A 27,950-nucleotide genomic window follows, 5' to 3' on the forward strand; every position below is an offset into this window, starting at 1 on the left:
CAAGGCCTACCTTCAAACTCAGTGCCTCTTCGCTTGACATTATGGGAAAATCAAAAGAAATCAGACAAAACCTCAGAAAAAAAATTGTGGACCTCCACAAGTCTGTTTCATCCTTGGGAGCAATTTTCACATGCCTGAAGGTACCACGTTCACCTGTACAAACAATAATACGCAAGTATAAACACCATGGGACCACGCAGCCGTCATACCGCTCAGGAAGGAGACGCGTTCTGTCTCCTAGAGATGAACGTACTTTGGTGCGAAAAGTGCAAATCAATCCCAGCAAAGGACCTTGTGAAGATGCTGGAGGAAACAGGTACAAAGGTTTCTATATCTACAGTAAAACGAGTCCTATATCGACATAACCTGAAAGGCCGCTCAGCAAGGAAGAAGCAACTGCTCCAAAACCATAAAAAAGCCAGACTACGGTTTGCAACTGCACATGGGGACAAAGATCATACTTTTTGGAGCAATGTCTGATGAAACAAAATAGAATTGTTTGGCCATAATGACCATCGTTATGTTTGGAGGAAAACGGGGGAGGCTTGCAAGCCGAAGAACACCATCCCAACTGTGAAGAACGGGGGTGGCAGCATCATGTTGTGGGGGTGCTTTGCTGCAGGAGGGACTGGTGCACTTCTCAAAATAGCTGGTAACATGTGGAAGGAAAATTATGTGGATATATTAAAGCAACATCTCAAGACATCAGTCAGGAAGTTAAAGCTTGGTCGCAAATGGGTCTTCCAAATGGACAATGACCCCAAGAATACTTCCAAAGTTGTGGCAAAATGGCTTAAAGACAACAAAGTCAAGGTATTGGAGTGGCCATCACAAAGCCCTGACCTCAATCCTATAGATAATTTGTTGGCAGAACTGAAAAAGCATGTGCGAGCAAGGAGGCTTACAAACCTGACTGAGTTACACCAGATCTGTCAGGAGGAATGGGACAAAATTCACCCAATTTATTGTGGGAAGCTTGTGGAAGATTATCTGAAACATTTGACCCAAGTTAAACAATTTAAAGGCAATGCTACCAAATACTAATTGAGTGTATGTAAACTTCTGACCCACTGGGAATGTGTTGAAAGAAATAAAAGCTGAAATAAATCATTATCTCTACTATTATTCTAACATTTCACATTCTTAAAATAAAGTGGTGATCCTAACTGACCTAAAACAGGGAATATTTACTCAGATTAAATGTCAAGTATTGTGAAAAACTGAGTTTAAATGTATTTGGCTAAGGTGTATGTAAACTTCTGACTTCAACTGTATCACTAGTACTTCTCCACAGGGTGCCAAGACAACGCACTGCATAATTACAGAGAGAGCGATTGTGGAGTGTTGGTTTGATTAACCAGTCAGGTCTCTAGTCAACCTTAATGACATCATCCCTGGAAAAGTCATCAGTCTTTTTTTCTTCTTTCTCTGAAGCAGTCTCTCTCATGACCTCAGAGCCCCTCGTCTTCCACCTCTTCCTGAACAGAGGAAAGGAGGCCAGCCCATGGAATCATGAAAGTCTGCTGTCCAGACACACAATGATTGGGTTTTAACCATGAGTTTATACACACATAGCAAGCCATGGTATATTGCTGATGATGATGCAATCACACACTGTAAGTTACCTTACTTCATCGTCTGAGGACACCGAGCCCCTGCACAGCGGCAGACATCACTCCCTCCACATTATCGTCCAGTGAGAAGTGCAGCATGAAGAGAAGGCCAGAAGAGTTGCCACCACCCTACCCCTGAGAGCAGCTGTAAACTTGCCAGCCCTCTGCCTACAGAAACACAAAGATCTGCAATGTTAAAGTGGATTCAAGTACTTTTTGATAACTACAACATCTGCATACATATATCAGTTGAAGGGCTCTACATGATCAAACTGATTGACAGGCAGTACATTTACATTTAAGTAATTTATCAGACTCTCTTCAGCGCGACAGTGGAGCAGTAAGGGTTAAGTGCCTGGGTCAAGGGCACAGACAGACTTTTCACCTAATCGGTTCAGGTTCGAACCAATGACCTTGTGGTTACTGGCCTAATGCTCTTAACCACTAGGCTACCTGACTACCTTGGTGAGAATGTTGGCCAGAGTGTTGAGGGCTCCACTGCTGGATCACCTGACTGCGACAGAGACTCCCAGTGCCTTACGAGTCCCTTCCAAAGTCAACCAGTCTGGGATCTGAGAGGTAGAGGTACACAATATGAAACATTTAATAGGCTCACATCATATCCTTTTTTTAAACACAGCACAAGAGCCCCCAAACAGTAACTTGGGCCTACCTAGCTGACCCAGCAGCCTTTTCTGCTCCTCCAGGATCTCGCCCTTAGACATGGCATGTAATTTGGCCTGGTTCTCCTGGTGGATCTTCACTTTCTACTGTACTGTCTGACCCACCCAGCACCTGGACCACCATCGCACTGAATCCTGGAAGAGAAAGAGAGACATGAGCAGGTGAACAACTGAACAATTTAGCATTGCCAGGCTTGTCTTGCAAGTGAGACAGTACAAAAACAAACAGGACATCACATTCAGTGCAAGCCAATTTAGGCCTACAGAATAGACATCCAAGTACATTATTATTGCCTGCCAGCAATCTATTCTTATCAACTTAATGAAATTAAGAATTTGAATTATGGTACTTACTGTCAAGTCTAGAATGAGGTTGATCCTTATCCATGGAGGATTCTGGAAAGAGGTTCAGCTCCTTGGATTCTGGTACACAGCACAAAGTGGTCTTCCCCTCTTATTCTCTATGCTGCAATCTGTCGGGCAAATGCTCCTCTTTCTATAGTTTAATGGCATAGTTTAAGTTTGCATCCAGAACTTGTGAAGCACCATTTTGGATTAATTACATTACATCTGGTATAAACTTCAATTTTTTTGAGCAGTTAACTACAGCATGTAATTTTTGTATTTTACCAACTCATTGATCCGCATTACTAAATTGAGCTCCTACCGGGCTCTCCTTCTCCGGCCGATGTAATACTTTAGGAGAATTAATGTTGGTAAGGACACTGGTGTAGTGCTAGTGTCCCTCTCCTAGGGGAAGAGAAGAGTGTAAAAATAGAGGTAGTTGTTGAGACAAACAGAGCTGTGTGGCTCTACTGAGCAGGAGACAGATGGTGAGAGTATCACTCACAATGTTCTTGGTGAGAACAGCACTGGTGTGCATGTCATGTCTGTCCAGCCTCCTCTGAGTCCTCATCCTCGAAGCCAACACGCTCGGCTTTGAAAGCAAGACTTTTTGGGAGGTGCAGGAGTCAGAGTGGAGAGCTCATCTGACTGATATAAAGAAAGATGTACAGCATCATATTATTAACAATCAAAATACCAAAGATTTTCTTTAGGCTTGAAGCTACACACAATCAACTGTCTTGCAGAGAGGTGTATGATAATGAACTTAGTTACTATGAACCTTAGATTGTGACCACATCTGTTCTCCTTGAGCCCCCTGAGTCTCCTGTTCTTTTGTCTGGCCGTCAGACCACATTGACTATGGACTGGGTCCCAGAGGCAAGAAACTTCTCCTGCTCTCGTAGATCAGCCTCAGAGTCAGTGGGCTTGGGATGCCGTATCATCCCCCTACAGATAAAGGAACATGTTAGGCAAAAGGAATTGACTGTCTGTAGACATAATAGTGTAGCGACCCGCACAGACAGCTGTGTGTTATGTGTTAGGCTAGTAGGTGGTTGTGTTCGCGGGGTCCGACATGTCAATCAACCTGCTATCTGCCAATCACGGGAATGCCTGGAATGTTCTGATGCCGGGCATCCTGGCGGTTGGCGGAGTGGCGTGGAGGGGGGTTGGGCAGGGGGATGGAGCGTTGGAAGTTAAGACCAGGTTTAGCCTTTGTTCTCTCTCTTATGTCTGGGCTTCACAAGAGAAGGTCACGATTGGCTTGTGGGCTATCTTTCATTTATTTGGCGTGCGCTACGGCCAAACAGTCGCCTGTGTAAAGTTGGTTTAATAAACCGTCCATTCGTAAACTCAATCCTCTGTCTGGACAGTTGTTCTTTTATGATCTAGTCAGGTCATTACAATAGGATATCACACAATACGTTATATGGCTACTTATTATTATGTTTACGTACAGGGTTGTGATATCATAGCACACCAGAAAATTATATTTTAACTAAGCCAATTACATTCTCCTTGCCTCTCACCTAAGTTACAGCATATCAAGTCCTGTCCTGTCCTGCCATTTGACCGAGTGGCGCAGCGGTCTAAGGCACTGCATCTCAGTGCTAAAGGTGTCACTACAGACCCTGGTTTGAATCCAGGCTGTATCACAACCGGGTTAGGCCGTCATCGTAAATAAGAACTTGTTCTTAACTGACTTGCCTAATTAAAAAAAAAAATATTGTAGCTAGCTGGTCTAGAACATTGTAAATTACAGGCACTGATCCAGCAGCCAACAAACACAGACAGTACATTGAAAACCTACTGATCATGTTCATAATTGTAAGGCGCTTTAACATGTTGTACTTTTCTTGAATGCATTTTTGTAATTGACTAAAACAAACAGACAAGAAAATTGCGTTTGAGCCAATGGGTAACCTAGGTAACCACAGGTTGTTTTTCAACAGTCAGGCGAGGCTGTGACGTTATATCCAATATCGACTAGAATATTTTAAAATCATTACTTATTGACGTTCTGGTCTCTCATCATCATTGAATCTCTGCTAGGTAAGCTCGGACTCGCCAACCATACTTGTTGCCTATGTACTGTAGGCTTATTGGATATTTATTCAATCATTATATATTGAAATGATTGTCTCGCATCATCATCGTCGAATCTCTGCTAGCTAGCTTCATGCAAATTTGTTTAGCATAGCAACATCGAATTAATATTATTAGAATTAACAACTGGGTCAACAGTTAACAACAGCCCTTAGTCAGATGTTATCACACATTATACCACAGCGTTGTTGAATATTCATTTCTCATTGGTTAGAAGTGCATTCTAGAATGGACATTTAAACCAGATAATGGGACAGTTAGTAAAGATATCTGGGCACCTTGCAATATGTGCCTACACATGCAGATCATACTTACTACAAAGTTAGAGAAAGCTAAACCAACCACACCAACCTAACTTTGATTCATTTTAAATGCAGGTCCAACGGATACTTATTTTTTGGGAGCATCTGATGACCTAATGTGGTAAGTGACGAATATTAATTTCTCTGGTCCCCATGTTGCAGTTATGACGCAAGTGTCGCTATGTTGTCAAATCCTCCCACATGTTTCTAGGTTGACCAGCTGTTTTCAGCAACTGGTATTTTTTAATTCGGTTGTAATATTGGCAGGTATGCTAGCAACAGCCTATTTAGCTAGCTTGGTGTTTGATATTCAATGCGATCTCCTCGTAATGAACAGTGTGGAGTGTCCTGATCAGAAAGCAAACTTTTCTTAGGCATTAGGCATTCTAGACCGTGCATTATTTCCCTATAACGCATAGTATTATTTGCATGGTACAATTCAATGGCTATAGTTAATTATATGTTTGAGTTACCTTTGAAAGGAAACGACGATTTTTTTGTTGTTGCCATTGTTGAATTCGATTTTCATAATAGCAAGTTAGGACTGATCATTTGGTTAGCTAAACTAGAAAGTCTGTTTGTTTGGTTACCAAGGCAACTTCTGTCACAACTTCTGCTAGCTACTTCAGTGGATGTTGAACATATTTTTAGCAGCAAATGAACACATTTCTAGAAGAAAATTTGTTAAATTATAGCCATGGTATATAACGGATAATCAACTCGTGGCTCTATGCGTTCTCTGGAAAATAACTCTGTGGAAGGTCAGTTGTTCCACTCACATTTTAGAGCGTGCATTATTTCCCTTTACAAAACTGTGTGGTTTGAGCCCTGAACGCAGATCGGCTGAAAGCCGTGGTATATTTAAGCAATAAGGCCCGAGGAGGTGTGGTATATGGCCAATATACCAAAGCTAAGGGCTGTTCTTACTCTCTTTTTTGAAATATTTTTTTCAATTAACAAATATCAATAAACAAAAGAGGAATAGTCACATGCAAACAAGCATACATACAAACTATTTACATTGCCAGGAATCCTAAACAAACAAATCATATTCATTAATAATACAAGCTTTAATTGCCTTTTTGTTTTTCATTTTAGTTAAAGTAGTGCCATATTGTTTAAATTAATTTATAAAGTGAAAAAAGTTAGGTTTTGAATTAGACCATTTGTATTTGTGAATATGAAATGTATTATTAGGTACACTAGGTACATCTTCAATGTCAGAATTTCTGAAATAAATCATCATATCAAAACAATTAAATTGTACAACCGGTCCTATTTTTTTTGTAACAAAATTCTCTGTCAATCCCAAAAATTCTACTATAAACACAGGCCAAAAAAATATGCTAAATGGTCTCCTTCTTCATTCCACAGAAATCACAAATAATCTTGCTGAGGGAATTGTAGTATCACAAACAATATTCCTAATTTGGTTATTACTACATTTATCTTTGATGTTAATATTGCCAATGAATATATTTTCATGTAAATCTATGTTACTTACATCAACCACAGAGGAATTTAAAAAGAGATAAAACCCCCCTTGGAATCGCATCAAAAACAATTTGTCACGTTCCTGACCTGTTTTCTGTTAGTTTTGTATGTGTTAGTTGGTCAGGACGTGAGTTTGGGTGGGCAGTCTATGTTTTCTGTTTCTATGTTGGTTTAAGGGTTGCCTGGTATGGCTCTCAATTAGAGGCAGGTGTTTGGCGTTTCCTCTAATTGAGAGTCATATTTAGGTAGGTTGTTTCACAGTGTTTGTTGTGGGTGGTTGTCTCCTGTGTCAGTGTTTGTCGCACCATACGGGACTGTTCGGTTTGTTTGTACATCGTTCTTTTGTGTAGTCTATTTTCCCTGTTCGTGCGTTCTTCGTGTTTTATGTAAGTTCGTATAATTCAGGTCTGTCTACACATTCGTTTTGTTATTTTGTTAGTTAATTCAAGTATTCTTCGTTTTCTGTCTTCGTTGTTTTGTCGTGTCTTTATTAAATCATGTCATTTCACAACGCTGCGCCTTGGTTCAATCCATGCTCCTCCTCTTCGGATGAGGAGGAGGAGGAAAACCGTTACAGAACCACTCACCGATCCAGAACCAAGCAGCATGAGTTCGAGCAGCGGCCAAGAAATCAGGACTCATGGACTTGGGAGGAAGTATTGGAGGGAAAAGGACACTGGGCTCATATTGGGGAATATCGCCGCGCTCGTGAGGAGATGGAAGCAGCGCGAGCCCAGGAGCGGTGGTATGAGGAGGCAGCAAAGAGACGTGGCTGGAAACCGGAGAATGAAGCTCAAAAACGGATTTATGAAGGTACGCGGCTAGCAAGGAAGCCCGTGAAGAAACCCCAAAAAATTAAATTTCTGGGGGGGGCTAAGAGGTAGTGGGCCAAGGGCAGGCAGGAGACCTGCGCCCACTTTTCAGGCTAACCGTGGAGAGCGGGAGTATGGGCAGACGCCGTGTTACGCAGTAGAGCGCACGGTGCCTCCTGTACGTGTGCATAGCCCGGTGCGGGTTATTCCACCTCCCCGCACTGGTCGGGCGACGGGGAGCATTCAACCAGGTAAGATTGGGCAGGCTCAATGCTCAAGGGAGCCAGTAGCTTGCACGGTCCGGTATTTCCGGCGCTACCTCCCCCCCCCAGCCCAGTACCACCAGTGCCTACACCACGCACCAGGCTTCCAGTGCGTTTTCAGAGCCCTGTTCCTCCTCCACGCACTCTTCCTATGGTGCGTGTCTCCAGCCCAGTGCCTCCAGTTCCGGCACCACGCACTAAGTCACCTGTGCGTTTCCAGAGCCCTGTACATACTGTTCCTTCTCCCCGTACTCGTCCTGATGTGCGTGCACTCAGCCCGGTGCCACCAGTGCCGGTACCACGCACCAGGCAAATAGTACGCTTTGAGAACTCAGTGTGCCCTGTCCCTGCTCCCCGCACTAGGCTTGAAATGCGTGTCTCCAGTCCGGTGCCTCCAGTTCCGGCACCACGCACCAGGCCTACAGTGCGTCTCAGCCGGCCAGAGTCTGCCGTCTGCCCAACGGCGCCTGAACTGTCCGTCTGCCAAGCGCCGCATGAACTGCTCGTCTGTATTGAGCCTTCAAAGCCGCCCGTCTGCCATGAGCCTGCAAAGCCGCCCGTCTGCCATGAGCCTACAGAGCCTTCCGCCAGACTGGAGCCGCTAGAGCCTTCCGCCAGACTGGAGCCGCTAGAGCCTTCCGCCAGACAGGAGCCGCTAGAGCCTTCCACCAGACAGGAGCAGCCAAAGCCTTCCGCTAGACAGGATCAGTCTGAGCCATCCGTCTCCGCATCGCCATCTGAGCCATCCGTCTCCTCAGCGCCATCTGAGCCATCCGTCTCCTCAGCGCCGTCTGAGCCATCCGTCTCCTCAGCGCCATCTGAGCCATCCGTCTCCCCAGCGCCGTCTGAGCCATCCGTCTCCTCAGCGCCGTCTGAGCCATCCGTCTCCTCAGCGCCGTCTGAGCCATCCGTCTCCCCAGCGCCGTCTGAGCCATCCGTCTCCCCAGCGCCGTCTGAGCCATCCGTCTCCCCAGCGCCATCTGAGCCATCCGTCTGTCCCGAGCCATTAGAGCCGCCCGTCTGTCCCGAGCCGTCAGAGCCGTTAGTCAGTCAGGAGCCGCTAGAGCCATTCGTCAGTCAGGATCTGCCAGAGCCGCCAACCAGACAGGATCTGCCAGAGCCGCCAACCAGACAGGATCTGCCAGAGCCGCCAACCAGACAGGATCTGCCAGAGCCGCCAACCAGACAGGATCTGCCAGAGCCGCCAACCAGACAGGATCTGCCAGAGCCGCCAGCGAGCCATGAGCGTCCAGAGCCGCCAGCGAGCCATGAGCGTCCAGAGCCGTCAGCCAGCCATGAGCGTCCAGAGCCGTCAGCCAGCCATGAGCGTCCAGAGCCATCAGCCAGCCATGAGCGTCCAGAGCCGTCAGCCAGCCATGTGCGTCCAGAGCCGTCAGCCAGTCATGAGCTGCCCCTCAGCCCAGAGCGGCCATTAATCCAGAACTGCCCCTCAGTCCAGAGCTGTCTCTCTGTCCGGAGCTGCCTTTCAGTCCGGAGTTGCCCCTCTATCCTGAGCTACCTCTCTATCTACCTCTCTATTCTCACCTACCTCTATGTCCTGAGCTACCTTGTCCCGGAGCTGTCCCTTTATTTTGTGTTGCATATATTAGGTGGGTGAAATAGAGAGGTGGTCATTCTGAGGGGGATTAGCAAGATGGGATTGACTAATGTGGGGTGGGGACCTCGTCCTGAGCCTGAACCACCGCCGTGGTCAGATGCCCACCCAGACCCTCCCCTAAACTTTGTGCTGGTGTGCCCGGAGTTCGCACCTTAAGGGGGGGGTTATGTCACGTTCCTGACCTGTTTTCTGTTAGTTTTGTATGTGTTAGTTGGTCAGGACGTGAGTTTGGGTGGGCATTCTATGTTTTCTGTTTCTATGTTGGTTTAAGGGTTGCCTGGTATGGCTCTCAATTAGAGGCAGGTGTTTGGCGTTTCCTCTAATTGAGAGTCATATTTAGATAGGTTGTTTCACAGTGTTCGTTGTGGGTGGTTGTCTCCTGTGTCAGTGTTTGTCGCACCATACGGGACTGTTCGGTTTGTTTGTACATCGTTCTTTTGTGTAGTCTATTTTCCCTGTTCGTGCGTTCTTCGTGTTTTATGTAAGTTCGTATAATTCAGGTCTGTCTACACATTCGTTTTGTTATTTTGTTAGTTAATTCAAGTATTCTTCGTTTTCTGTCTTCGTTGTTTTGTCGTGTCTTTATTAAATCATGTCATTTCACAACGCTGCGCCTTGGTTCAATCCATGCTCCTCCTCTTCGGATGAGGAGGAGGAGGAAAACCGTTACACAATTGCACATTATTTCGGGGGTTATTGGAATTTTAAACTTATCAAGAAATTCCCCATATGAGAGTAGATATCCATCCTCATTCAGTAACTGACCAACCAAAATAATTGTATTTTCAAGCCAGTTACGAAAAAAATTAGACTTATTTTTAAATCGTATAATTTTGTTGTTCCATAGAAAGTATCTGTGAGGGGGGAAAAGTGTGTTTATACGCTAACATCCAAGCTAAAATTGCCTGCTTATGGAATTTGGCCAATTTTACTGGGATTTTATCAACATCAAACCACCAACAGAGTCAAATAAATACTTAGGGAAGACATTCCAAATATTGTTCTGGTTTTTAATATACTTCAGAATCCAATTTATTTTACAAGTATTATTTAGAGTATTGAAATCTAAAACCTCAAGACCTCCTTGTTCATGGGTATTAGTGAGAATATCTTTCCATAGATAGTGAGGCTTGTACATCCAAATAAAATTATAAAGAATCTTATCTAAGTCCTTTACAATTTTATGGATAATTCAAGTGATAACAAGACATAAACCGATCTGGATAACCCGTCAGCTTTGGACAATAAAACCCAACCATATAACGAGATATCTCTCAGCAACCAGAGGTTAAATTTCTTCTTTGTTTTCTCAATAATGGGGTTAAAGTTTAATTCACTCCTTTGTTTTTCGTCCTTGCAAATAACAATTCCAAGATAAGTAACCGTATCTTTAACTGGGATACCATATACTTCCTGTAAAACACAATCCTTCAGTGGAAATAAGACTGACTTATTGATATTAATGTTCAAACCTGAAACTAAGGAAGTCTTCAATACAGGAAACTGCTTTAGAAACCTCATTCCTGTCTCTCAAAAATATGGTGGTATCATCAGCCAGTTGACATAGTTTAAATTCATTGCCAAGTGCAAACACCTTAAATTTCCTTTCTTGATATGAAGAGACATAATTTGAGTAATCAATAAAAAATAAAATTGACTAATTGGGAAGCCCTGCCTAATTCCACACCCAATATCACATTTTTGGGATGTCCCTTGAGGTAATTTTACAGAGCTAGTACAACCACTATATAAAGTTTGGACTGCTTTATATAAAAAAAAGGCTTTATATCAAAAAACGTATTGCTTTGAACATAAACCCATGTTCTACAGTGTCAAAAGCTTTAAAAAAATAAACAAACATAAGAAAACTATCATCAAGGATGAGGTCATTATAGTCAATCATATGTAAGATCAACCTGATGTTATTACTAATGTGTCGACCATGCATAAAACCAGATTGTTCTTCGTCAATTATATGATGCAAGCCTTGTTTCAACCTCTTAGCAAATACAAGGGCAAATAATTTCCCATAATTATTCAACAGGCTAATGGGTCTCCAGTTGTCAATATAAAGACTATCCTTATTAGGTTTGGGAATCAAAGTAGTTACACCTTGCTTTAAGGAAGCCGGTAACTCCCCTTTTTCTATTGATTCTTGGAACCTAGCAAGAATGAAAGGAATCAATTTATCATTGAATGCTTTATAAAACTCGCTTATTAAACCATCATTTCCAGGGGACCTATTGTCCTTAAGGCTTTTAATACAGTCTTTTATCTCAATTTCAGATAACTCATCATCACAAAAATCCCTGAAATCATTATCTATCTTCTTAGCAATGTTTGCTACATTGTCTAAGAAAAGATCCATATTGGAAGTTGACTGGGGTGATGTATACAGATTCTGATAAAATTGGGCAACAGGCTGAGAGATTTCATTTGGATTTTCATTGGGAGTATTACTGATCATTAATTTACATATGGAAGTCTTTTCGCCTGCCCTTTTTTCTAAATTAAAGAAATACTTTGTATTTTTCTCTCCCTCTTCCATCCATCTTCGTCTTGATCTTACAAACGCTCCCCGGGCCTTTTCCTCCTAGATACAGTCTAACTGCATTTGCAATGATGATAGCTCCAGTAATTCCTGATTAGTTAGTTCAGTTTTTTTAGTATAATCCATTATTCCCTTTATGATGTCATATTCTTTCTCTCTCTTGGCACAAGCAATTTCTTTCCCCATTGAAATAGCCAAAAGCTATTTCAAATTTCATTAGCTCCCAGTAACTTCCAAACATATTCATAACACAGGCACAATTCCAGTATTTATCAATAATTCCTGCTACTTCCTTCTTAAATACTTAATTCTCTAGTAAAGTCTTATTCATTTTCCAGTAACCTTTACTAACTTTTTTTGTTGACAAACCATGCATATTTATCTTTATTGAGTACCCTTTGTGGTCTGTTAAAATCGATGGTTTAATTGAGACTGTATCAACCTTGTCAGCCATATCTTCAGCCAGAAATCAATACGGGATTGTATACATAAATCTTTGGTACTCCATGTAAACATAATCTTACCTGGGTTCTTATGTCTCCAAATATCTAGAACACCTAACCTTAGACATATATTCCTTATCTCACAAACAGAATTGCTATCCTTAGGAGGCCATCAATCTACATTATCATGTAATACTGTATTAAAATCTCCACCCCATATTACTTTGGCCAATGGAAATTTAGACATAATTTTAATTATTTTCCTCTCAATGTCTCTAAATAAAATACAGTTACTTGACTTGTTATTGGTAGCATAAGTATTTACAACAATGAATTGAATCTACCAATAGTGTAATCCATCTCCCTGTATTATCTGCTTCATGACTCTATATATGACCCTTAAAGTTGCCTTTTAAAATAGCGACACCTGCTGACCGATTAGTACCAAATGAAAACCAAATATCATTCCCGCATTGACACTTCCAAAACGCAGTATCTGTTATTAGCGGAAAAGGGTCCAAATGATTAGGGTGAGGCACATTGGCTACTAACAGTGTACTACACAATATACACTTAGTATTACTTTCTTAGCTACAGTCTCCCTGGCATATTACATCATTTACGCAACAGCATACAATACATTTTTGGACTCATCTTGTTGTGCTATTCTCACTTGAGCAGGAAGGTGACGCAGCAGTCCTTCGGGGGCAAATTTCGTCACTAAACTTTGTCATCAAAGTCTGGCATTCTCTGGATTTATGGTCCTTTCAAGACTACTGGGAACTCTGAAAAAACAAGGTCGAATCATGATGACGTCAGTGATCATCAGGTCGGAGCTCTAGAAAGAGGCCAGAGTTCCCTACTTGCAATTCCAGTTGGATGACCTTCAAAACCTATTTTCCCAGTTGGAGCTCATTTTTTTCAAGTTCCCAGTTGTTTTGAAGTCACTAAAATCAGATTTCCCAGTTCTGAGTTTACAGTTGTTTTGAGCGAGGCAGAAGTCATGCTGGATAGACAGCATGGCCAATGTTTAATGTTTATCCTTAAACCCAGACTTGGGACCACACACCTACTCCACTGAATAGCAGGCTTGTGATTTCTTTGCAATGCTTGCAGTTAGCCACTGATTCCTTCCAAACCACTCATTGTTGAATTTGTGATTTCCAACTTGTTGTGTAATGTTTATGTTCAATGGCCGATGAGCACCGATACGTTTGATCTATAATTTCTCTTCATTATTTCTCTTCATATGACAAGGAATGAAAAAGGATTTGCCAGTAGAATGTTGACTTGATTCATGATGATGACTGCTGGCGAAGATTTTGAAAGTATGGCGTTTAAATGATCAGTCCAATCAAAGCTACTGAATATATTTACCATGGGTGCATAATTTAGGAAAAATCTCACTTTTTGGAACGAGGCTATCTGGCTGCAGACAACAGGTGGTGTCATGGATTGCGCAGCCTTAACTACAGTATTTCATGTGATGTAATTGACCAGGCCGTCTTCTTCTTCTTTAATGGGCTACAGATGCTGATGCTGCACATAGCCTACACACATCATTGGTGCGCATCAATTATTTTGAAATGTAAAATTCTGTTATGCTTTTTCCTGCTTGTAAAAAGCGAAATGACATCACTTTCTCATTAGGATGTTTTGCCATTCATTTTAGATATCGGATCAGTGATCAGACTTTTAATCAGTGATCAGGCCATTTATTGCGCACTCATGTGTGACAGCGTATCACTTTCATCACTTTTGTTTTGGTGTTTCACATTACGGTTTCTGTTTGACTATATTAGCAAAGCCTCTGCGATCGAATCGTCCCCGCCCTCCGGGTTCAAGCGATGGGAGCTCCTAAAGCGGGATTCCCATTTGCTTTGGCCTTAGCCCAGGTGATCTGAAACTCTGTTGAGGATCAGAAAGGAGAGGGGGCTTGGCTACGGGAAGCTTGGACTTGATGCTATCATGTCCAGACAGCAGCATGTTCTCTCCCAATTTCGAAGTTGATACCGCTGCGGAAGACACAGCGCCCAAGACCCCCAATGATGGAGAGACTGCACCGGCCAGCAGTGATGTACTGGAAGAGGTGAGAGTTAATGCAACATTTTCATTCAAATGCAGAAGGCTAAGCATTTAAATAGAAGCACAAGCATGTCGCTACACTCGCATTAACATCTGCTAACCATGTGTATGTGACAAATACAATTTGATTTGATTTTAAATGCAGATTACATGATAGGAATGACAGCATCATCCTGAAAAAGCGCACAATGGTGTTGCCTTTTTTATGAATTAAAATGTCATGATAGATAGCCTTCTACACACAGTCTCATAATAAAAGGCACACACTCAATATCTGTGGGCCTATACATGTAGCCCGTATCATATATTGATTGTTGCTATTCATGTCATGTCTATTTCATTCCTCTGCTCAGATGGAAGAAATTCTATACAGAGTGCAATTGGTAACCACAACATCCTTTATCTGTTCACTGGAGTCTAATAATCACTATTAATTCACCAGCAAAATACTATCTCATTTAATAGTTTCTCAGATTTTACGGAAATGCAATAGCCAAGAGCAGCATGGGGCCTGTATGATGTCCATCCCTACCATCATATCTACATGAATGTAATTCTACATTCAAAGTACTGTGTTATGTATAACACATTAAACAACGTAATTTCCCTAAGAAATACAAGTCATAGAAGACAGAGCCTAGTAATGGCATATGTATGCAAGGCTCAATACAGTAATTCTGAGAACCTGGATTTTGTACCCTTTAATGATGTGTACTCGGGATGTGAGAGCTTTACCTCCAGTCTGTAATAACACTTATTCCATCTGGGGAATTGGTTGTGTGCAGCTCACCGTGAAATATAGCTTCTATGAGAGACCATAAAATTATAACAAGTTGTTTTTACCTCAAACCGACAGTATGTCCATGACCCAGAGGTCTTGACCTATGATGCTGTGTTGCCCTGTACCAGGATGCTCTAAAAAGGTCAATGCTATTTTGGATGTTTTGCTTGTGTTGTCGATGCCTGATTGCATGTCCCGTCTGAGTCAGCCCTTTCTGTCTGGTCTGATTAGTTTGGTTCATAACCTTCATGTGAAACGCTTTACCAGTAGCACACTATTATCGGTTACTGTACCACAAACTGAATTTTGATCTGCCCGGAGTACCCCAGAAGTACTGTACCCCCTCATGTGCATTTTACTAGTAGGCCCTATGGTCTCATGAGTCTTCTCAAGTACCCCTTGTGGATAAACCTAGTACCCTTAGGGGCCCTAGTACCCCTGGTTGGGAACCACTGTGTTATTGGAACGAAGTTTACTAATGATTGACTCCTGAGTCATTGCTGACTGAGCTCTCCTTTGAGCACATATCAGTTAATGAGACGTTTCTTGCATGAAGCAACACTAATTCTGAGAGCTGAAAAGACCACAATGACACGTCCACTATGTTGTCAATGGATCTTCATGGGTGAATGGCTATAGACACCTGAAAGACCTTAATTAGCTGAATACAACAAGACAAAGTATAACTAAGTTAACCCTGCCTATTTGTAATGTTTTCTAGCCAGTTGCCTTAGGTCTGACTCATTGTACTGGAACAAAATAGAGCAACTTTGTGAGAATGCCTCTGCTGAAGAGGAGACATTTCGTTGGCAGTCAGAATTGCAAATGTGAGCACTTTCGAAGACGGGTTGCTGCACTGAACTTTTCACTTTACACTCAGCAGACATAGGGCGCACAGAATGTGTAATCCGATGACTTGTGTGTTTGATTCTGTTGTGGTCAAGTTTAGTATAGAAAATCAACGTTCATTTTAGCAGCCGTCTGAGGTCATAGATTATTTAACGAGTCACTGGGGGATTGAGGATACACACGCCCTGTTGGACATGGTGCATGCTTGCTGTAACCCGTGCAAAGATGCTTGAAACGTTAGCAGAAACATAGGGGGTCTGAAAATACAGTTGCGAGGGAGGATTTTTGGGGGAATGTTAGTTGTACATTGAGCTAATGTGATTAGCATTTGTTCCCATTGCAGCATAGCCTAATTAAATTACATTCATGTGACCTACATGCTATCGCTCCAACCTCATTTAATGTATTCTGAGTTTGGAAAAGCTCAGCACATTACAGCCCTGTCATGTTAATTTGCCCACAGCAAAATTGGATCAGTGACATTTTTTAGGCTCATTGGCATGTGGACTCACTTTTCATCATGTTTTACCATTCTCTTTCATGTGATACTGTAGATCTATAATTCATGTGACACTGTTGTTTCTGCCCCGTTAAAAACCTTTCAACCTGTATAGGTAAATATCAAATAGACTACCTTGTGATCAAGCACCTTAAACACAGCAAAATCATCGAACTGATTCATCAGACATAGTGTCACAGGAAAGAAGAAACGTAAATAAACTGTTGTACTTTTATTAGATTCCCTAGTGAATTCTGTAAGTTCTTCAAACCATGTTCTCCTTTTCATCACACTGCTAAAAGCTATTTAAATGCAGCCTTTTATCTTTAATAGATGTGAAAAATAGAGTATTGTATGTAAGCTTTTTTCTCACACTGTTTCTCTTTTTCCTCCTCTCTTTCTCTGCAGCAGCAGCCTGCGAAGCAGTCCTTGAGTGCCTGTATGTGTCCAGAGTCCCACTGTCGGTGCCTTCTGCTCTCCCTGCCGATGTACAGCTGCCTGGGCGCTGTGGCTTGGTGCCAGCTCATCCGAGTCACCAAACTCAGCTTCGACTCATTCATCACCTCCTTGACCTCCATTTCCTCAATCAAGGAGGTTGGCATGGGAGGAGGCGCTATGATTTACCATGACAGCCCCTGCTCTGACGGCTATGTGTACATCACTCTTGCCTTCCTGTTCATGCTCTATGTTGTCTACCTGGTAGAGTGTTGGCACTGCTGGGCTCGCAGTTAGCTACAGTGTAAGGCTAATGTGGATAGCGTGTATGAGTACCTATTGAGGATGCGACAAGCCCGTCCGTGTGTTTAGTGGAAGGCCATAAGTTACCATTTTGTTCTGAGGACCAGACAGGTGACCCGCTACCGGACCGGGGAAGCCTACACCACCACCTACGTCTACCATGAGCAGGTCAACACACACGAGGGTGAGGGAGAGTTTGAATACAGTCGCTGTGGTATGCGGGACGTCTCACGGGATCTACGTGGACTGGAGAGCCACCCGGCAACAACACTTTGTTTCACTAAGTGCTTCAGTTTTGCTGGGGCTGGACCCGAAAAGAATTACCTCAACCAACGTGCCAGGTTCTTCTCAGAGATTGAGGGTTTAGATGACTACATGGAGGCTCGAGAAGGGTTGCAACTGAAAAACGTGAACTTTAGAGAGCATCTGATAGCCTACGTGGACCCTGACCGGTTGCTCTGGTATACTTCTCAGGTGCCGTTCTGGTTCACTGCTCTTCTCATGCTGTCCTGGCCCCTAAGGGTGCTTATAGAGTCCCGTACAGCCTTTGTGCACTACCATGTTGAGAAGCTCTTTGGGCTGGAGGACAGCCACAACAGCCCCTCTCCAATAGAGGAGGTTTCCATCAGGAGAGGTCTTCCTCGGGTAGATATAGTGGACCAAATACACCGAATACAAACAGTGTAGCTATTCCCTCCGCAAGGCAATCAAACAAGCTAAGTGTCAGTATAGAGACAAAGTAGAGTTGCAATTCAACGGCTCAGACACAAGAGGTATGTGGCAGGGTCTACAGTCAATCACGGATTACAAAAAGGAAACCAGCCCCGTCGCGGACCAGGATGTCTTGCTCCCAGACAGACTAAATAACTTCTTTGCTCGCTTTGAGGACAATACAGTGCCACTGACACGGCCCGCCACCAAAACCTGCGGACTCTCCTTCACTGCAGCCGACGTGAGTAAAACATTTAAACGTGTTAACCCTCGCAAGGCTGCAGGCCCAGACGGCATCCCCAGCCACGTCCTCAGAGCATGCGCAGACCAGCTGGCTGGTGTGTTTACGGACATATTCAATCAATCCTTATCCCAGTCTGCTGTTCCCACATGCTTCAAGAGGGCCACCATTGTTCCTGTTCCCAAGAAAGCTAAGGTAACTGAGCTAAACGACTACCGCCCCTTAGCACTCACTTCCGTCATCATGAAGTACTTTGAGAGACTAGTCAAGGACCATATCACCTCCACCCTACCTGACACCCTAGACCCACTCCAATTTGCTTACCGCCCCAATAGGTCCACAGACGACTGAATCGCAACCACACTGCACACTGCCCTAACCCATCTGGACAAGAGAAATACCTATGTGAGAATGCTGTTCATCGACTACAGCTCAGCATTTAACACCATAGTACCCTCCAAACTCGTCATCAAGCTCGAGACCCTGGGTCTCGACCCCGCCCTTTGCAACTGGGTACTGGACTTCCTGACGGGCCGCCCCCAGGTGGTGAGGGTAGGTAACAACATCTCCACCCCGCTGATCCTCAAAACTGGGGCCCCACAAGGGTGCGTTCTGAGCCCTCTCCTGTACTCCCTGTTCACCCACGACTGCGTGGCCATGCACGCCTCCAACTCAATCATCAAGTTTGCGGACGACACTACAGTGGTAGGCTTGATTACCAACAACGACGAGACGGCCTACAGGGAGGAGGTGAGGGCCCTCGGAGTGTGGTGTCAGGAAAATAACCTCACACTCCACGTCAACAAAACAAAGGAGATGATTGTGGACTTCAGGAACCAGCAGAGGGAGCACCTCCCTATCCACATCGACGGGACAGTAGTAGAGAGGGTCGTATGTTTTAAGTTCCTCGGCGTACACATCACGGACAAACTGAATTGGTCCACCCACACAGACAGCGTTGTGAAGAAGGCGCAGCAGCGCCTCTTCAACCTCAGGAGGCTGAAGAGATTCGGCTTGTCACCAAAAGCACTCACAAACTTCTACAGATGCACAATCGAGAGCATCCTGTCGGGTTGTATCACCGCCTGGTACGGCAACTGCTCCGCCCACAACCGTAAGGCTCTCCAGAAGGTAGTGAGGTCTGCACAACGCATCACCGGGGGCAAACTACCTGCCCTCCAGGACACCTACACCACCCGATGTCACAGGAAGGCCATAAAGATCATCAAGGACAACAACCACCCGAGCCACAGCCTCTGCCTCAGACGGCTCCCCTGTCTCAGCCAGCTCGTCGGGCTCCCCTGTCTCAGCCGCATCGCCAGGCTCCCCTGCCTCAGCCGGCTCGTCAGGCTTTCATGCCTCCACCGGATCACCAGGCTCCCCTGCCTCAACCGATCTGTCAGGTTCCCGCGCCCCAGCTGACTTGACAGGTTCCCGTGCCTCAGCTGGCGTGACAGGTTCTCGCGCATCAGCAGGGGTGACTGGTCCGCTCCTGTTCCCCGGGTTCATCCCCTTTGACGGTGTCCTGCGGCTGGAGCGGCGCATTGGGGAGGGGGTACTGTCACGTATACTCCCTCTCCAGCATCTAGGTCATCAGGCTGCTGATTATCCCGCACACCTGTCACCATCGACTCGCGCACTTGCGCCTCATGACACTCATCTGGACTCCATCACCTCCTTGATTATCTTCCCTATATCTGTCACTCCCCTTGGTTCTTTCCTCAGGTGTTATTGACTCTTTGTTCATGTCGGTGCATTGCTTGTGTGTCATGTTTATTTTATTTATTAAAACACTCAATCCCTGAACTTGCTACCCGACTCTCAGCACACTCGTTACACAAATCTATTTATGTGAGAGTTTGAATAATACTACTAATTATTAATAATCATAATCAATTATTAATAATATGAATAATTTGTTACAACAAATGCAAGCCATGCTCAAAAGCTAACATGAGCCTACATACCTATCTTCTCACGGGTGCATGTTGAGATACTTACAACAATTCTCAAAGTTCGTTTCAAAAGATGAATTGTAGTCTATTTGAGTCCAAAGCAGTTAAATTATTGATACAGATTATTTTAATAGAAATCATGAAGAGATAATATTGCTTTATAAATTACCATTATATTGCAAAGAACTTGATTGGATTAAATATGGAGTTTGAACAAAGTTATTGTCAACATTTTAAAAGCATACAGAGAGCAATAAAGAAATTGTGCCGTTTTATTTTTATTTAACTAGTTAAGTATCTTGAGTGCCGTTTTAAATGGCAGTGACTGTTAATAAAAAGGCATCTAACAAAATCATCTGTGTTTTGTGTAAGCATAAAATATCTGTTGGTTGTTGATACATTGTTGCCTACATTGTTGCTATATTCACAAAGACAGCAACAAAGCTAACCCTGGCAAACTCTCAACTGATGTGTTGCCATGACAACTAATGGTCAACAACTGATACATGTTAGCAGCATTGAAGGTGGTGGTTCTTCCTGGATTATGTCTAGGTTGAAGATAACATTATAGATATAATATATATAAATATATTTAAGACCTAGTATTCTGTTTACTACAACAGGTATACGGACAGACAACAAAATATGCAGGTAAGTGTTTAGGCTTTTTATGGTTTGAGATGTTATGGTTTGAAACATGCATCTTATACTTATAATTTAAGTGGGCTGATTAGCAGGCTCAAGATACAATATTCTAGCGATTTACATTATCATTCCTTTTAATGAGATTTTATGCATCCTTTTATGGTATTTTATCCACTCAGCAACATATGAACCTAGCAATGTGAGGCTTTTTGAATTTTACACTATTTATGTTATATTTTTTTATGAATGGTTTGTTCCCCAAGAGGATACATTAAGCAACATGGATTTGGTAAAACGCACCAAATCAAAGGTGGGCCGCCTACAAAATCTGAAAGGCCAGCAGCTCTACAGACAACTCCTCAACAATGCCACCTGCGGTCTCACCTTCTCCAAAGATGTTATATGGGAGATGGGGTCAGACAGTATACCTTACAGTCAAGCTGACTTCCACTGGCTTTTCAATGCCTCTGGACCTCTGGCACCAAGTCCCAAGCCGAAGAGCACAGGGATAAAATCAATGAAAGGTATCCCCCTTCATCCTTCACCTCAGGATCCTGCCAAGAACAGAGGCTTCAGAGACCCTCCCTCTATGCTCCCTGAATTACAAATATCCCATCTTGCTCCATTGACTGCCAAAGGCTCCTCTACACTCCCTAGTCACCAGGGGGGGCTCTTGGACTCCTTTAAAAGGACAGGACTACGAGGAGTTTCTAATGTTTACAACTGTCTCGAGGAAGCATCTACAGGAGGCAGGGAGGATCGTTTAAAGAGCTGCCACTGGGATGAGTTTGTGCTAAAGAAGCTGACCAAGACCACAGCCCAGTGGATAGTGAGTCAACAGATTCCAAACCAGTGCCAGAATAAGACTCGGCTGCAGTCACTGCTGAGGAGTCAGTATGGTTCAGCCAGCGCCACAGATCTAGTCAATGAGGAGCCGATGTGTGAGGAGGATTTCTGCAGCTACCAAGATCTCCACAAGCAGACTGAGAAGCAGCAGGCTCTTCAGAGCAGCAAGGCTGAGACACCTCTTCCAGTATACTACAGGCAAGGAGACAAAACCTACCGTAATATTTAATGTTGAATTATTGAGTCCCCAGTCAGTTTTACGCTTCAAACAAATAGTGTCCAATGCACTAAAGTTGATGTTTTATGTGAGTTTCTATAATGTGTAGATCATAAGAATTTGTATTCACAGTTTTATATCACTGATCTCTATTTTCACTTGACATACCTGCTGCAGGGTGCAGGGCTACTCTCTTCCCCCTGCATGTTCTGATGAGCCTGGGGGTATGAACCAGACTGCCAACACTGTAGCAGTCAAGCACATTGAAACCCCTCAACCTCCTCGTCTTCAGGATAGCCTCAACCCCCGTCTTGGAAGCCATGTCTTGCACACAGAGAATAACTTTGAACAGGAGATATTTTCTGGTACACCCTCTCAATACACATGCAAATGAAAAAAGTATTTTTCTATATTGGTTATTGACCTACATCACATTTCCTTGAATTTGCATGTTGCAGGAATAGCCAAACAGGTACATCAGCGAGATCCACGGAACCACGATCGCATCATCATGGACAACAATTCAGAGTACCAAAAGAACCTTCAAGACTTTTTCCCCTGTGGTCCAGATAAGTGGACGAAGGCTTCAGCAGCAACCATGCACAATGAGACACAAGGTTGGGACTTTAACCAAATAAATGCAACCTCTGTTAAAGCATGGTTTACCTCATTCAAATTCCATTGGGTAGGAATGCGACGGGTGGAGAAAGGTACTCGGCGGTGGGTGGACCTGCCTACCACTGCTGACTATGCCACAGAGGTGGGTCTGAGACCTCCTGACTACAGCGGGAAGGACACAGAGGTGCCCAGACAGCAAGCCCACTACAACCCTATGGCTGAGCTCTCCTCCTTACGTTACGCAGTGGAGGGATGGAGGAGTGCCTGGAAGATCAGTAGGTCTCCTTGTCATTAAATATTGATGTTCTCTAAGCATTTGTCAATATCACTGTGCTGTTCAGCCTAATTTATTTCACATCGTTACACTACAGCATGCCCGGATATACTACTTCAGTTTGTCTTTAACCTGAGGAGGCTGTTCCTTCCTGTTTTAGAGATCACCTGGCAGAGTGTGACTATTGAAGGGCTGAAAAGGGCCCTTAAAGACCTGCACTACCACGTTCGCCTGTCAGCCATAGCCACTTGTGCATCAGGGGCAGTGAACAGACCGAGGGAAAAGCAACATCCCACAGATGCAGGTGAGATGTAATAGATTGCGTCATATCTCTCAACTCATCTTTTTCAATTTGTTTTGGTAATTGTGTGTGAGTACAGTTGAGTACAGAGTACAGTCGGAAGTTTACATACACCTTAGCCAAATACATTTAAACTCAGTTTTTTACAATTCCTGACATTTAATCCTAGTAAAAAGTCCCTGTCTTAGGTCAGTTAGGATCACCACTTTATTTCAAGAATGTGAAATGTCAGAATAATAGTAGAGAGAATTATTTATTTCAGCTTTTATTTCATCACATTCCTAGTGGGTCAGAAGTTTACATACACTCAATTAGTATTTGGTAGCATTGCCTTTAAATTGTTTAACTTTTGTTCAAACGTTTCAGGTAGCCTACCACAAGCTTCCCACAATAAATTGGGTGAATTTTGGCCCATTCCTCCTAACTGAGTCAGGTTTGCACGCCTCCTTGCTCGCACACACTTTTTCAGTTCTGCCCACAAATTTTCTATGGGATTGAGGTTAGGGCTTTGTAATAGCCACTCCAATACCTGACTTTGTTGTCCTTAAGCCATTTTGCCACAACTTTGGAAGTATGCTTGGGGGTCATTGTCCATTTGGAAGACCCATTTGCGACAAAGCTTTTAACTTCCTGACTGATGTCTTGGGATGTTGCTTCAATATATCTACATTATTTTCCTCCTCGTGATGCCATCTATTTTGTGAAGTGCACGAGTCCCTCCTGCAGCAAAGCACCCCCACAACCTGATGATGCCATCCCAGTGCTTCACGGTTGGGATGGTGTTCTTCATCTTGCAAGCATCACGCTTTTTCCTCCAAACATAACAGTGGTCATTATGGCCAAACAGTTCTATTTTTGTTTCATCAGACCAGAGGACATTTCTCCAAAAAGTATGATCTTTGTCCCCATGTGCAGTTGCAAACCATAGTCTGGCTTTTTTATGGCGGTTTTGGAGCAGTGGCTTCTTCCTTGCTGAGCGGCCTTTCAGGTTATGTCGATATAGGACTTGTTTTACTGTGGATATAGATACTTTTGTACCTGTTTCCTCCAGCATCTTCACAAGGTCCTTTGCTGTTCTGGGATTAATTTGCACTTTTCGCACCAAAGTACAATCATCTCTAGGAGACAGAACGTGTCTTCTTCCTGAGCGGTATGATTGCTGCTTGGTCCCATGGTGTTAATACTTGCGTACCATTGTTTGTACAGATGAACTTGGTACCTTCAGGCGTTTGAAAATTGCTCCCAAGGATGAACCAGACTTGTGGAGGTCTACAATTTTTTTTCTGAGGTCTTATCTGATTTCTTTAGATGTTTCCCCATGATGTCAAGCAACAAGGCACTGAATTTAAAGGTAGGTCTTGAATTACATCCACAGGTACACCTCCAAATGACTCAAATGATGTCAATTAGCCTGTCAGATGCTTCTAAAGCCATGACATCATTTTCTGGAATTTTCCAAGCTGTTTAAAGGCACAGTCAACTTAGTGTATGTAAACTTCTGACTCACTGGAATTGTGATACAGTGAAATAATCTGTCTGTAAACAATTGTTGGAAAAATTGATTTGTCATGCACAAAGTAGATGTCCTAACCGACTTGCCAAAACTATAGTTTGTTAACAAGAAATTTGTGGAGTGGTTGAAAAACGAGTTTTATTGACTCCAACCTAAGTGTATGTAAACTTCCGACTTCAACTGTATGTACACATATAGTAGCCAAGGACAAAACATACATAGCACTTGTTTTTGGGAAACTCCCCCCAGGTCAGTATGGCCGTGTGTGGGACATCCAGCCAGTTCCTCAGGAGCTCCAGCCTCTTCTTCTCCTGGCTCTGGACGACCCTGTGAAGAGAGTTCAGATGGCAGCAGCAGTGTGCCAGTACGCCATGGGGACGCCAGACTCCCGAGCCCGCGTAATCCTCCGCAATGCACTACATCAAGGTTAGGTCAGGTTGTATTGATTTTGGAGTACATTGTAACGACATATACCTTAGGGAAAGACATGAGGTGCAACTATGTTCTAACACCAAGACCCATATTGTCTGTGTGAATACTCACATCTGAACGGAATATAAACCGTAAATGTAACGCCAATACTTTAAGTAAATAACTTAGGTAGGGGTTTATTATTCAGGATGAATTGCATTTCACTGACATTCAATGAAAAGTGTAGTGTTTTGTGTCAGACTCTGCAGGTGTAGGTGCAGACAGCTGGGTGGCAGCACAGTGCCTGGCTGTGGAGGGGGAGCACAGTCGGCCAGTCATTCAGAGACTTCTCTCCCAGCACTTCTTCAGTGAGGTTCACACAGATAATGAACAGTCAGCGGCTCTACTTGCCAGCATCAGTAGCAAGACAGTGTGTAACTCAAATTTGTTCCCCTTAAATTGCTTCAACTAAATGATATACCCAGTCATTGGCGCAAGCACTATTAGCCTGTGTTCTTCTGTTTAATCGCAAATCCATGATATCTGAAATGTCCTTTTTCTGGGCTTAACATTTTTCTTTAGACTCTAGTTCGCTCTCTGCTGGCTGAGGAGTTGAATTGTGCCAACTGGAGGACCAGACTCTTGGCTTGCAACACTATCTCCCAATTGAAAGGACCAATTAATAAGGTGTCTCTTGAGTCCCTAATTCTGTGATTTATTTGGTGTCTCAAATCAAACCAAAATTATGATATTGATATGTGATTATGTACTCATTAGAAATTATATTTTGTAGGACCTTGCAAACAAGTTGATCTACCTGATGTGGAATGACTGGAGTGGTAATGTGAAGCAGGCTGCAGCCCAGGCCCTGGGGAAACTAGGAATGGGAAGAGATGTGCACAACGAGCTGAGGTACCAGACTGGCATTTGGTGATCACTAATGAGCTGATTAGAGAGCATCTCACTCTTTTCCTAAAACCTCACCCATTGGCTGTTTCAGAATGAAGCTAGAGGAAGGTCCCGCCTCCTGGAGGGTGGAGGCTCTCATCCTCATAGCTCATCTGCAGATCATGACCGCCAAGCTGCTGCCACCCTTCCTGAAATGTTTCAATGACAACTTTGTGGCTGTGAGGAAACAGGCCTGTCTGACTGCTGCAGCTCTAATTATGAAGTGCAGCATGGTGAGAAAGGGTTGAGGAGAGGCAGCAGTTTGCAGACAATGTATGTCTCGACTTCGTCTCGTGCCTAATACTCATGCCAATATATCCTATAAACCACGTCTTCTTTGGCAATATCACTTCAATATAGATAGACGATGGACTTCAGGTGAAAAAATTCCTCATCTTTACTTTTTGGTTTTAGGTCTTGAATCAGCTGATTCAGCTAACGCAGAATGACCCAGCATCGGAGGTTAAAGTTGTTGCAATCAGTGGTAAGCATCATGGTGATGACCACTGGCCAACAGAGTGGATTTTGTAATGACAGTGTGAAACTGCAACTGCACTAGATATGCAACTTTCTGTGATAGTGTATATAAATATACAGTATAAGTCTAGTGTCAGAAAGCAGATGTGTGAACGTGTCGAGGCACTGCAATTGTTTGTTAGCTTTAGGGAAGATCGGTTGCCTCACGCCCACCCTCCAGGACCACCTCCTCTGGGCGTTACATCATGAGGAGAAACCCCAGGTACGTATAGCCGCCTGCAAGGCCCTAAAGATCCTTAAAGTGAAGGGACCAGAGCTGCAGCACCTCCTACAGGAGCGGTTTGTACTGGAACCCCACCCCCAGGTCCATAGGTGAGTCAGAGTTCAGATCAAAATCCATCCCACTGGGCACAGACGTCTATTCCACGTTGGTGCCACATCAAAGTTTATTTAATCAGTGTGTGCCCAGTGGGATATAATGTCATGCCACATCTGTGTTAGCTTTACCGGTATGAGTGTTTATCTATGTATCTATGTCCATAACATTAAAAACAAAAACCATTTTTTGGTCTACAAGGCATATACAGGGGCTCCTCAAAAACTATGGCTACAGTATTGAAGGAGACAGGGGCATGGTCCACAAAATCAAAGATCAGGTAAATGTGTTTCAAGGTTAGCCATGGAAAGGCACTTGTGTTTTTGTTGCCAAATAAGGGCCATCAGTTCCATCCTCCTGGTTTGCAGGTTCAGAGGCTATGCACCAAGAGCATCATCACAGACAAAGTGCTGTTGATGGAGAAGCTGGAGGACATGTACCAGCAACAGAGGAAGTATCTGGTAAATGAGAGCCGGCCGGACACTACACCAATATCACAGCTGCTGCAGGAACGCTACAACAGTGAGTGACGGACTACTACGGTGTGTTAACCTGAGTTAAATATCTAATTTAATTCTTGATGTGCAGTGAATTAGAGCCGTCTTATTTCCTGCAGTAACAGTATACTGTATGCAGTTTTATGACTGATGAATATCATTTTTGAAGAAAGTAACATGAAACCATTGTGGGCATTGTCTTTTTTAGGAATGAAACATTGCCCTTCCACAGTAAGGCCGACTCACTCCTCAGATTCCTCTGTGAGTCAGGTATTCCCTGTCCTGAGTCCTAGTCTTGTTGCAGAACTAGAGAACGAACCAGTTTGAAATATACACTTTATTTTAAGCTAAATTGATTTATTATATAAAACGAACAGCTACTATTAATACAAGCAATTACTTCCAAAACAAATATGACATGAGTAAAATCCTAACCAGGATAAAAACAAACCGTTAAGGTGGATGTTGTAAATGAACAGAACTCCCCTTTTCTCTGTAGTCCTCCTCTAAATGCACGCTTGAATCCAGCTCTGTCAACAAATCCTCTTCATCATCAAGATCATCAACACTCCATCATGTGACAGTGGAGAAACTTCAGCACTCCAAGAAAATGAAGATAATATTTAATAACCATGGCCGCATAAAATAAATACAATATTTGTTGACTAAGAAATGTTTGTTTGCTTTAGTAGTACTGGGGGATTATGTAGTTGTAAGGGATTGTGAAGGGGTTGATTT

At 43.4% G+C, this 27,950-nt stretch overlaps 1 protein-coding gene, 1 long non-coding RNA gene and 1 pseudogene across 2 annotated transcripts; 2 read left to right on the top strand and 1 right to left on the bottom strand.

The window, feature by feature from the left end:
* Positions 1 to 6: 6 nt before the first annotated feature.
* LOC129811492 (uncharacterized) lies at positions 7 to 4,296 on the bottom strand. Its single transcript, XR_008752888.1, has 7 exons — positions 3,423 to 4,296; positions 3,147 to 3,289; positions 2,964 to 3,046; positions 2,651 to 2,792; positions 2,287 to 2,431; positions 2,075 to 2,185; positions 7 to 1,781 (listed from the first exon to the last, which is right to left on the bottom strand). It is a non-coding gene; the product is annotated as an uncharacterized LOC129811492 (long non-coding RNA).
* Positions 4,297 to 4,589: 293 nt separating this feature from the next.
* heatr4 (HEAT repeat containing 4) lies at positions 4,590 to 27,793 on the top strand. Its single transcript, XM_055862849.1, is given in 19 exon segments — positions 4,590 to 4,693; positions 5,125 to 5,170; positions 20,713 to 20,740; positions 20,998 to 21,778; positions 21,975 to 22,162; positions 22,256 to 22,690; positions 22,850 to 22,993; positions 24,753 to 24,929; positions 25,175 to 25,344; positions 25,497 to 25,601; positions 25,708 to 25,826; positions 25,915 to 26,095; positions 26,277 to 26,346; positions 26,522 to 26,711; positions 26,917 to 26,995; positions 27,084 to 27,237; positions 27,421 to 27,473; positions 27,712 to 27,764; positions 27,766 to 27,793. Coding segments are annotated over 16 exon segments (2,910 nt in total). The 5' UTR covers positions 4,590 to 4,693; positions 5,125 to 5,170; positions 20,713 to 20,740; positions 20,998 to 21,014.
* LOC129811244 (transmembrane protein 151B-like) lies at positions 14,191 to 17,869 on the top strand (annotated as a pseudogene).
* Positions 27,794 to 27,950: the final 157 nt, after the last annotated feature.

The sequence above is a fragment of the Salvelinus fontinalis genome, chromosome 15 (assembly GCF_029448725.1).
Source record: "Salvelinus fontinalis isolate EN_2023a chromosome 15, ASM2944872v1, whole genome shotgun sequence".
NCBI classification, from domain to species: Eukaryota; Metazoa; Chordata; class Actinopteri; order Salmoniformes; family Salmonidae; genus Salvelinus; species Salvelinus fontinalis.